Genomic DNA, 12376 nt, shown 5'->3' on the forward strand with positions numbered 1-12376 from the left:
TCTGAGTTCGAGGCCAGCCTGGTCTACAGAGTGAGTTCCAGGACAGCCAGGGCTACACAGAGAAACCCTGTCTCGAAAGAAAAAAAAAAAACAAAAAATGAAAGACATGATACATCACAGAAGTCGTGCGACTAAGGAATATGCCTTTTATGTCCTGTAGCCTCAAACTTGTGTTCTAAGACACATGACAAATGACTGCAAGAGATTAGAGGGAGAATTCCTCTTCAATGTGCAAATGACAAGTGTCAGTCCTATTTTTAAAACATCTTTATTATTTTATTATTTATATTAACACAATCCCTTCAGGGGCTACCCCACAGAAAATGAATATAGTGTTATTCCTGAAAAATTCTTAAAAAGATAGATTTAGTTTTTTTATTTATGCCCATATAATCCGTAGACTGTAAGAGTAAAGAAAAACCTTAAATACTGTCAATTTGATCACCCAGAAGACAAGATTTCTGCAGAATATCCCAGATCCAATTTGTCAATGCTATAGATATTGCCAAGTCTGCTTACATGTCTAAGACTTTTGGGGCTGGAGACATGGCTTAGTGGTTAAGTGCACTGACTGCTCTTCCAGAGGTCCTGAGTTCAATTCCCAGCAACCACCAGTAATGGCATCTGATGCACTCTTCTGGTGTGTCTGAAGAGAGCATTAGTGTGCTCATACATGAAATAAATAAATCTTTAAAAAAGAAAAAAGACTTTCTTCCAAATTATAATAGAATGTTAAGCCTGATAATTACTTTAGAACTGGTTATAAAATAGGAAGATATATTGAATTATCATTTTGTTGGCTTTCTATCTTTTTTCAAAATCCGAGGAAATTTTGTTTTGAAATGACTTTAAAATATTTCTTTAAACATGTACCATAAGAATACTTAGTATTAGTTTTGAAATTTAACCCAAAGTAAGTCATGCATGTCCTTTCTGACAGGCCACGTTTAAGGGTTGGATGGATATCATGTATGCAGCAGTTGATTCCAGAAATGTAAGTATTCTTTATATCCAATGTCTTCTGGAAGTATTTATTTGGTGCTTTAAATTAGCTTACAGATTACCCAAGCAAACTAATTCTATTTTAGTTAATAAAAAAAATTAGGAAGAAAGTGTGTTGAGTTTGTACATAAGGAAAGCAGTGTTGATCAGAGATATTGTATTGAGTTCAACTAAAAACAGAAGTCAAAGAAAAGAAAAGAAAAAACTCAACTCATTCATTTAATAAACAACAGACATTCTCCCAAGTGTTCCTATTTTTGGTACAAGAGCAAATAGAAAAGTATATTACTGCCATCAATAGCTGAGATGTGTCGGCAGACTCCATGCTTTAGCCTGAAAGACTAAAGATGCTGGGCGAGAAACCTTAGACATATTTCAGTCTTTTCCAAATCCATATTTTATGTGAACAACGTCCATACACCCACTGGAGCCTATACCAAAGCTGTTACCACTTCTACTTTATTTGAATCCATACTTTTCTAGCTTTCAGACGTTCTCTAAAATCACAGGTTTCCCCTAAGATTGATCTCGAAAATAGTAAAAACCTGGGTTTTCTTCCTTCCTGTTATTTTTACTTCTTATTTGTGTTTCCGTTTCCTTTGGCAACCCAGACCTCTAGGTCATTATGTGGACAATGATAAACTTGGGATCCTCCTATTCCCCTGCAAACTTCTTGATCGCCTCTGGAACTGTGTCATCGCACCTTGTTGCATAGAGTTTGCCTTACATGCTCAATTAACTTTAGTTCTGCTGTCTTTAAAAAGAGAAGATTGCATTAGGAACCTATCTATACTAACTCTTGACTCCTTTGTTGTCCAGTGTGTGACAGCCTTGTGTCCATTTTTATAACTACAAGTTTAAGAGTCAGTTATCAATGGAGGATTTTATAGCATGTCTATTCAATCTAAAAATTTTAGTGACAGTGTTAATGGTAGGGTGAGATGCCAGCATCCAAATGAATAATTCAGTTATTTCATTTGCTGTATAGGTTCATACACAAATGAATCTTGATTATAAAAGTGTTCTCTCTATATTTATAAGAGCTGGGTTTTTTTTTCACCAACATTGTCTTTGGTTGTTTTTAAGATAGGATGTTACATTGTAGCTCAGGCTAGACTAGTTAGTACTCAACAAGTCTCCAGCCTCAGCTTCCCAAATTCTGGGATTGCACAGACATAAGACACCACATTAGTATTTTCAAATTACTAAAAACCAATTAACTTAAAACTTACCAAATTTAAAGTCAATTGTCCAAATAACAAATATCAGTTATACTACTTAAATTATGCAATTAGTTTTAGAATGCCAAATTGTATCACTTTTTAAACAAAAACATTTGGTGCCTAATTTCGAGGGGGGGGTTGGTGGTTTTGGCTTTTTATTTAGTTTGTTTGTTTGTTTGTTTGTTTGTTTGTTGAGGGATTTTTGGCTGTTGATATGGGAATAAAATATACTGAATTATTTCTAAGAATATAGTCGTCTACTCTTGTGAAAAAGCACTGACGTGTTCCCAACATTTAAACCTGCTTTATCAGTTAGCAAATGTTCTACATTGGCAGGTTGAAGAACAGCCCAAGTATGAGGAAAGCCTGTACATGTATCTCTACTTTGTCATCTTCATTATCTTTGGGTCATTCTTCACCCTGAACCTGTTTATCGGTGTCATTATCGACAATTTCAACCAGCAAAAGAAGAAGATAAGTATTTTTAAAAATTTTTCCTAACACAAGGAAACAGAATAATTAACATTCAATTTTTAATTAGAATTCAAGATGAGATCTTGAATTTAGAAACCAAATAGCTTATGACCTTTTCCCCATGTTTTATCCTTAATAATTTGCCACTCGCCCTTATATTTGCAGCTAGAAAATCACTAGAGGCTAGAAAAGCATGTGGAAAGGTGGAGAAGGAGAGGTTGGGCTTGATCAAAGAACACTGACATATGTCTGAACTACAGTATCACACTAAATCCGATGGCTATACAGAATCACTAAATAACCATCATTTAAAATAAGGTTCAGCGTATATACTTCTTTTGTACTCTTTTCCATTTGCACTTCTTTCTTTTAGTTTTTTAATTAATAGCAACTATTAACAGGCCTAATTTAAGAAATTATTGTTTAATCTATTACCATTTATAAGGCATGTTTGATTATTTCAATTATATATGTGGCATGTTTGATTATTTCAATTATATATGTGCACTACAAAAAGCATGCAAACAAATATTATTGCTCAGGGGTAACCATGATCCACATTTCATATTTGTCTGCTCAAACATTTCCCATGAACATTCTCCATTTTGAACTACTTCTCACTTGTTTTTTCTTTTGAGATAGGCTCACTTTTCAATCCAGGCTAGCCTGATCTCACTACATAGCCCTAAGTAGCCTAAAACCACTAACAATCCTGCATCTCTCTTTTTAAAAAGTTGGGACTATGGGCACACATCACATTGTCTGACTCTTAAATATCCTGTGTACATGTGTGGCTGTGTGTGTGTGTGTGTGTGTGTGTGTTGTGTTGTATTGTGTTGTATATGTATTCATGGCGGTGTGTGCAAGCGTCTGTGAGGATGAATGTTCACATGCATGTAAAAGCCAGTGGAAGACATTAGTTACCTTCCTCAATCACTACCCACTCTAATTTTTTTACACAGGATTTCTCGTTGAATCCACAGCTCTTCAATTCAGATAGATGGCTGGCCAGGGAGATTAATAGATTCATCTTATCACTGCATCCCCAGCACCATGATTATCAGGACACATTGCCATGCCCACTTTAACATAGGGGTTGAGATCTGAGCTTAGATACTCATGCCAATGTGTGAAGCATTTATCACTTGAGCCATCTCTGAAATACTTTTTTAAAATTACAGTTACTTATTCATGCCACACTGAGTGTGTAGTGGTCAGTAGACAACTTACAGGAGCTAGTCTTCCTCCTTCCACCCTATGGGCGACCAGGAATTGAATCCAGGTGATTAGTCTTGTGAGCAAATGTCTATATGCACTAAGATATGGCCCTAGCCCTAGGATGTTTTCCAATGTACAATTTCAAATACTTTTATCACATAGATTTAAAAGTTAAAAAGTTTTAAAAGTTAAAAGTGTTCATATTCGTTTATCATAACTTGGCCAATTTCATTCCATCTAATCTTTTGTGACTTAAGTAATTTTTTTTCCTGCAAAACATTTGAGTTTTTAAATCTTTTCTTACAATAAATTCCAGAGTGGAGTATTTTGCCTCCTCAGTGTAATGTAATCAGTCAACTGAATAACCCATGTGAGCATGGCCTTGCTCCAGCTCTCACTGACACCAGACATTCTCTTTAGTTGTTAATATTTGACATCTCTTAAAGTGAAATGAAATTTAACTTTATTTTTGTGCATTTTATGGCAAATAGATTTGAATGTATCTAAGTTCTTCCCTGTTAACTATGCTTCTTTATGTCCCATGATTTCATAGTATTTCTTTGATGTACTTATTATTTATCTATTATGATTAACAAAAAGAAATGTTGGATTTTGTCAAAGGTTTTTTTCAGCATCTAATATGATGATCATGTGATTTTTTTTCTTTCAGTTTGTTTATATAGTAGATTGCATTAATAGATTTTCTTTCATATACTGAACCATTCCTGTATCCCTGGGATCCCTGGGATGAAAAGCCTACTTGGTTGTAGTTAATGATGTGTTTGATGGGTTCTTTGATTTGGTTTGTGAATATTTTATTGAGTACCTTTGCTTAGATGTTCATAAGTTAAACTGGTCTAAAATTTTCTTCCTTTGTTGAGTCTTTCTGTGATTTAAGTATCAGTTTAACTGTGGCCTCAGCATTAATTAGGTAGTGTTCCTACTGTTTGTGGAAGAGTTTGAGGAGAATTAGTATTACATTGATAGATTTCTATATATTGAACCATCCCTGCATCACTGGGATGAGCTCTATGTGATCATGGTGACGATGTTTCATGGTGATGATGTTTTTGATGTGTTCTTGAATTTAGTTTGGGAGAATTTTATCAAGTATTTTTGTATCAATGATCATAAACAAAATTGTTCTGAAATTCTTTCTTTGTTGAGTCTTTGTGTGGTTTAGGTATCAGAGTGACTGTGGCCTCATAGAATGAACTAGGTAGTGTTCCCTCAGTTTCTACATTGTGGAATGGTTTGAGGAGCATTGGTTTTCATCTTCCTTCAAAGTCTGGTAGAATTCTGTACTAAAACCATCTGGCCCTGGACTTTTTTCCGTTGGGAGGCTTTTAATGCCTGCTTCTATTTCTTTGGGGGTTGTAGGACTGTTTAGATGGTTTACCTGATCTTTATTTGACTTAGGTAGGTGATATCTGCCTAGAAAATCATCCACTTCATAAAGATTTCCCAGTTTTGTGGCGTATAGTCTTGTGACATAAAACCTAATTTTTTTTTAATTTCCTCAGATTCTGTTGTTGTATCTCCCTTTTCATTTCTGATTTTCTTAATTTGAATACTATCTCTGTGCTTTTTAGTTAGGTTGAATAAGGTTTTGTTTATCTTGTTGATTTTCTCAATGAACCAGCTCTTGGTTTTGCTGATTCTTAATATTGTTCTCTTTGTTCCTGATTGACTCATTTCAGCTCCAAATTTGACGATTCCCTGTGGTCTGTTCCTCTTGAGTGTGTTTGTTTCTTTTTGCTCTAGATCTTTCACATGTGCTATTAAGTTGCTAGCATAAAATCTCTCAATTTTCTTTATGAAAGCATTTAGTGCTATGACTTTTCCTCTTAGCACTGTGTCACATAAGTTTGTCTATGCTCCATATCAATGAGGGCATCGGGTGCCTTCATTTTCACTGAATTCTAGAAAGTCTTTAATTTCTCTCTATTTCTTATCCTGACCAAGTAAGTGATTGTTAAGTAGAGAGTTGTTCAGTTTCCATGAGTATGTGGGCTTTTTATTGTTTCTGTTTTTGTTGAAGTCCAGCCTTAATCCATGGTGATATGATAAGATGCAAGGGGTTATGTAAGTCTTCTTGTATCTGTTGAGGCTTGCTTTGTGCCTAATTATATGGTAAACTTTGGCGAATGTTCATGAAGTGCTGAGAAGAAGGTACGTTCTTTCATTTTTGGGTGAATGGTTCTTTAGATATCTGTTAAATCCATTTGGTTCATAACTTCTGTTAGTTTCATTGATTCTCAGTTTAGTTTCTGTTTCAATGACCTGTTCATTGGTGAGAGTGGAATGTTGAAGTTTCCCAATATTATTGTGTGGGGTTCAATGTGTGATTTGAGCATTAGTAAAGTTTCTTTTACAAATGTGAATGCCCTTGTCTCTAGGGCATAGCTGTTCAGAATTGAGACGTCATCTTGGTGGATTTTTCCTTTGATGAGTAGGAAATGTCCTTCCCCATCTCTTCTGACAATTTTGATTCAAAGTCTATTTTAGTAGTTATGAGAATGGCTATTCCAGCTTGTTTTCTTGGGTCCATTTGCATGGAAAACTTTTTTTCCAGTCCTTTACTCTAAGGTAGTGTCATTCTTTGTTGGTAAAGTGTGTTTCTTGCATGCTACAGAATGATGGATCTTGTTTACATGACTAGTGTGTTAGCCTGTGTCTTTTTATTGGTGAATTGAATCCACTGATGTTCAGATGTGTCAATAACCAATGATTGCTAGTTCCTGTTATTTTGATGTTAGTGGTAGTTCTGTATGTATATGATTCTCTTCTTTGGTATTACTGTAAGATGATTAAGGTCTTGTGTTTTCTTGGGTGTAGTTACTCTTCTTATGTTAGAGTTTTCCTTCTAGTATCCTTTATAGGGATGGATTCGTAGAAAGATTTTCTTTAAATTTGGATTTGCCATGGAATATCTTGGTTTCTCCATCTATGATGACTGAAAGTTTTGCTGGGTATAGTAGCCTAGGCTGCTATCTGTAGTCTCTTAAGGTCTGCAAGACATATGTCCAGGATCTTCTAGCTTTTAGTTTCTGTTTGGAGGTCAGGTATAATTCTGGTAGGTCTGCCTTTGTATGTTACTTGGCCTTTTCCCCTTGCAGGTTTTAATATCCTTCCTTTTTCTGTATATTTAGTGTTTTATTATGTGGAAGGAGAAGTTTCTTGTCTGTTCCAATCTAGTTGATGTTCTGTAAGCTTCTATAGTCATTCCTTTCTTTAGGTTAGAGAAGTTTTCTTCTGTGGTTTTCTTTAAGATATTTTCTAGCCCTTTGAACTGGGAATCTTCACCTTCTATTCCTACTATTCTTAGACTTCGTCTTTTCATAGTGTCCCACATTTCCTGGGTGTTTTGAATTAGAAATGTTTTACATTTGGAATTTTCTTTGACCAATGTATCAATTTTTTTCTACTGTGTCTTTTCTGTCTGAGATTCTTTCTTCCATCTCTTGTATTTTGTTAGTGATTTTTGTGCATAGTTCCTGTTCTCTTTCCTAAGTCTTATATCTCTGGGATTGCCTTCATTTGTGTTTTCTTTATTGTTTCTATTTCCATTTTTAAATCTAGGACAATTTTATTCATTTCCTTCACCTGTTTCATTATATTTTTATGTATTTCTTTAGGGGATGTATTTGTTTTCTCATTAAGGGTTTCTACCTGCTTGGTTATATCTTCCTGTATTCTGTATAGAGTTTATTTATATCCTCTTTAAAGGCATCTACTGTCTTCATAAGATGAGATCTAAGGTCAAGTCTTGCTCCTCAGGTGTGTTAGAATATCCAGGGCTTGCTGTAGTAAGAGAGCTCAGTTCTGAAGATGCCATACTGCACGGGCTTCTATTGATTATTCTATTGTTCTTGAGCTTGCCTTTAACCATTTATCTTTCTCTGGTGTTGGCTGGCCTGTTAGTCTCTGAGAGTAGTAACCCTTAGAGACTTGTCCCAGATAGCTAAAGTCCTCCCCAGAGGCAGACAGAGCTGTGGGCTAAGGTGTAGGGTGTAAATTCTCAATTGCAAATGGAGGTCAGGACCAGAACATGGATCTGGTTGTCCTGGGTGTCCTGGGTGGGATTAGGCCTCCCATGTGTCAGGAGGAGCTGTGGGGTAGAGAAGAAGGTGCCAGTCTGTGATTATATGTGGAAGTGTGGGCCAGAAGGAAGATGGAGCTTCAACTGTATCATTTCTGGGCTTTTTCCCCTCAATACAATAATAATGCCAATTTTAGTCATCTTAAATTTTTAAATATTATAGTCACAACAGTGTATTTTTAATTTTTCAAATACAAAAAAAATCACAGGAATAGCCATGTTAACTTCTTGAAATCTCTTGTTATAATATGGAATAGTTATGTAGGAATGGACACAATTTTAACCAGCTTTGATTTTTCTTTTCTATACTTTGGAGGTCAAGACATCTTTATGACAGAAGAACAGAAGAAATACTACAATGCAATGAAGAAATTAGGATCAAAAAAGCCACAAAAGCCTATCCCTCGACCCGGAGTAAGAAATATTAAATGAAAATCACATAAAGCAACAACCTGAGATGAGTTTTGTTACTCAGAGGAAATCAGCTATCACAACTAGCACAAAAAAAAAAAGTAAAACAACAACAACAGCAAAAAAAAAAACCCTTGTACTCTTTGCATATCATTAATCCATGTTTCTGATAGATTTTTTAAAAAATACCAGAAAGAATAAGAATGTACAGGAAACGCAAATTTTTCTCCAAATGACTTAAAACTATATACCTAGAATCCAAACTACACAGACAAATGTAGTCCTCACAATAGTTGTGTCTTTACAGTAGCTGCTGTGCAATGTCAAGCAATACAGAAGGATTGAGTGGGGCTAGTATCCATTCACGTTCTGAGATTAAGAGGTAGACAAAGATGTTCAGTGGCATTCCATCTTCATTTGTAGTTGTTGTTTAATAAGTAGAAAGATGGACCATTTTAGAGGAGGTGAGCATTCCAGTAACATATAGATTTCTGTATGACTCTAAAGCCAGCAATTACTTATGTCAGAGTTATTACAGTTTGTGATACTAAATAACCATTCACATATTTCCAAGATAAATCTATAAAGGAGAGAAAGAACCCTTATCATGGTTATTTTTATGGGAGTGATTTTTTCAATAACTTATTTCTTTTATTCACATTACATTCCAATCACAGCCTCCCCTCCTCTCCTCCCAGTCCCACACTCACAACAAAGTCCTCTCTTTATTGGCCCCTCTCCTTCTCCTCAGAGAAGGAGAGCCCTCCTTTGGTGACACCCCAACCTGGGACATCTAGTCCCAACAGGACTAGGCACCCAGGACTAACCCACCCAGGACTAATCAGGCAGTCTAGGAAGTAGGAAGGTTATCCAATGACAGGAAGCAAAGACTGTGATGGCTTGTTAGGGGACCCACATGAAGACCAAGCTGCAAATTTGCTACAAATGTGTAGTGGACCTAGGTCCAGCTACAGCATGCTCCCTGGGTGGTGACCCAGGCTCTATGAGTCCCCATGGTCCCAGGATAGTTGACTCTGTAGGTCATGTGGTGTCCTTGACTATGGCAGCGATCTTTAAGCTTAAAATATTTCCAATGATGAATCACAGAACAGAATCTTAGTGAATGTTTCTATTGTGTTAGCCAAATTTGTTTGTTTGTTTTGAGACAGGGTTTCTCTGTGAAGTCTTGGCTGTTGTGGAACTCACACTGTAGATCAGTCTGGTCTTCATCTCAGAGATCCATCTGCCTCTGCCTCCCAACTGCTAGGATTAATGGCGTGCTTTTCACAACTGCCCAGTTCAAACATTACTTTCTTAAAGAGAACATTTTCCCCATTGAGACTTAGTACTACACAAGTCAAGTACTGCACAGCAAGAATATTTTATGGTACTAAAATATGCTTAGTATTCTTCAGTGGCCCAAAGAAATAAGCAGACAATGGTGTGCTAGGTCTAACATCAGCTGACTGCGGATTAGAACCACAGATGGGTATCAAAGGGCATGTGCTCCCCTTGTTATAGTGTAACAAGAAATGCTTCTTTAACCTGATTAGCTCTGTGGAGTGTGACATTACGTGTCTGACAATATCAGCAAAGACCACTTGCTGAGAACAATTAATGTTGGAAAGGTGGAATGTAAATGTTTTATGTTTCAGATGCATCCTTGAAGTCACAAGTTTCCTTTGATAATTCTCTAGGGATAAAGCAAATGTAAGACTAATATTTACTACATTTATAAATGGTCACATTGTCTACCTCATCATTGGAAAGTACTGCAGCCAGTGAGCTAAAGTATGACAACACCAAATCAAACAGGTTTCTTACATTCCTGTAACCTTGGTATGTTGAAATTCACTGTGTTTCTGTACAGAGTATACAGGGAAAGAACCTTCGGCAAGGGATTGATGTATTCAGGAATATACATGCTTTAAAAAGACAATTTAATTAACTAGATAAAAAATGTTCTACAAGGCACTTATTACGAATATTTGTCCCAATAGGTAGGTACTATGTACAATACTAGAAACTAGGGAATATAGGAAGTATTTAATGTACATGGTATCTCTACCAGGAAACTCCTCCATTGCTGAACGTGTCTTTGTTTCTCTCCAGAACAAATTTCAAGGGATGGTCTTTGACTTTGTAACGAGACAAGTGTTTGACATCAGCATCATGATCCTCATCTGTCTCAACATGGTGACCATGATGGTGGAAACGGACGACCAGAGTGACGATGTGACAGTCATTTTGTCACGCATTAACCTGGTATTTATTGTGCTATTCACTGGCGAGTGTGTGCTGAAGCTCATCTCCCTCCGCCATTATTATTTCACCATTGGATGGAATATCTTCGATTTTGTGGTGGTCATCCTCTCCATTGTAGGTAAGATCTAAGCAAAGTCTATCAAATTCCTCCTGATAAAGGTGGGAGTTGGAAAAAGGAATTTAGAATGAAGGTCACCTCTCTATTCAAAGTGAGTATATTGGTATGTGGTTTTGAGTTGTATTTTTTCTTCCAAAATTAAGCTTCTAATTCATACAAATATTGTATCCCATTGCATCAAATATTTATGTGCCAGTTAGTAAAACCTCCTTCATTGAGATCTATTCTATTAAATAGATCTATGCTGCAAACCAAAATAAAAAGAGCTTTTAGGTGATTGAGATTGAATGCTGTATATGTTATCCAGATCAATAGTTCAAAATCTGTGGGTTGCAACACTTAGGGAGTTAAATAGCCCTTTCGTAGGGGTCACCTAAGACTATCAGAAATCACAGATATTTACATTAAGACTCATAACAGTAGTATGGTTACAGTTCTGAAGAAGCAACAAAAACAAGTTTAGGATTGGTGGTCACCATAATATGAGAAACTGTATTAAAGGGTTAAAGTATTGGAAAGGTTTAAATCTACTGATCTAGATTACTCTGGTAAGACTGGAAATCTGGTCTGATAGTCAAGAAATACATTGCGTTAGAGATATAATTAAGGGGTCACCAGTGCACAGAGTAGAACATGGATATAAAGTAATGGGAAAAAGAAATAAGGGACAAGGATCAAGTGTTAACAAAGATGAACAGTATTTTCTTGTGGCTGTCATACAGAAATTTTCAATATTTCTAGTAGGAAACTGGTAGCATGGGACATCTCTTTTTCAGTCCTATCCTACAAATTTTGTAATGCATAAGGGACTCATGAAGGTAGCTCGTCTCACTGCAGATACAAATAATGCTTCAGAGAGTGAAGAAGTCCCTGTATGGAGACTTCATTCTTAATTAAGATGAGGTCATTGCAAAGTTTCAAGCTTCGGGCTCTGTTAGAATGATCTTTGTTTTATTCCTCCGTCTGAAAAAATGGGTCATACATCTAAAATACAGCCCATATGTTATATGTAACTTTTAATCTCAACAATAATTATGTAAATAGCATCAGAGAGAGAGAGACATAGACAGAGAGACAGAGAGACAAAGAGAGAGACAGAGATTGAGACAGAGATTGAGACAGAGAAGGTTGACTAAAAAGAATGATGCCTTTGTGCTAAAGGCATTTTGGTTTTGTTTAGTTGATTGGTTGGGTTTTCTTGTTGGTGGTAGTGGTGGTGGTAGTGATAGTGGTGGTGGTGTGTGTGTGTTGGAAGTACTCGTTAATGGAGTCTTTATTTAAAAAGCATAGGGAGGAGCTGAGAAATACCCTAACATCTAAAGCACTTACTGTGCAAACTTGAGAACTACAGAACAGATTCCAAGCACTCATGTAAATTCTGGTCAAGCACGATACTTTGCTAAGAAGGCTCTTAGATCCCCTCAAATTAGCTAGCTAGCTACCAGAGAGCTCTCTGTTCTACTGAGAAACCTGCTTCAATAAATAAAGTAAAAAGCCAAGCAATCAAGAAGATTTCCAATGTCAGCCTCAGGTAAGACACACACACACACACACACACACACA

The 12376-nt window shown here is 36.2% G+C and overlaps 1 protein-coding gene across 11 annotated transcripts in view; it reads left to right on the forward strand.

The window, feature by feature from the left end:
* The window catches only part of LOC114622716 (sodium channel protein type 1 subunit alpha), a 142320-nt gene that overhangs the window by 125414 nt on the left and 4530 nt on the right, over positions 1-12376 (forward strand). For all 11 annotated transcript variants that reach the window (XM_028769152.1, XM_028769150.1, XM_028769149.1 and 8 more), the window contains 4 exons: positions 941-994; positions 2562-2699; positions 8329-8433; positions 10543-10813. In XM_028769152.1, the coding sequence (XP_028624985.1) occupies positions 941-994; positions 2562-2699; positions 8329-8433; positions 10543-10813 (568 nt within the window). The remainder of the gene's footprint in view (positions 1-940; positions 995-2561; positions 2700-8328; positions 8434-10542; positions 10814-12376) is intronic.

Source organism: Grammomys surdaster, unplaced genomic scaffold (genome assembly GCF_004785775.1).
Source record: "Grammomys surdaster isolate TR1022 unplaced genomic scaffold, NIH_TR_1.0 191, whole genome shotgun sequence".
In the NCBI taxonomy this organism is placed as follows: domain Eukaryota; kingdom Metazoa; phylum Chordata; class Mammalia; order Rodentia; family Muridae; genus Grammomys; species Grammomys surdaster.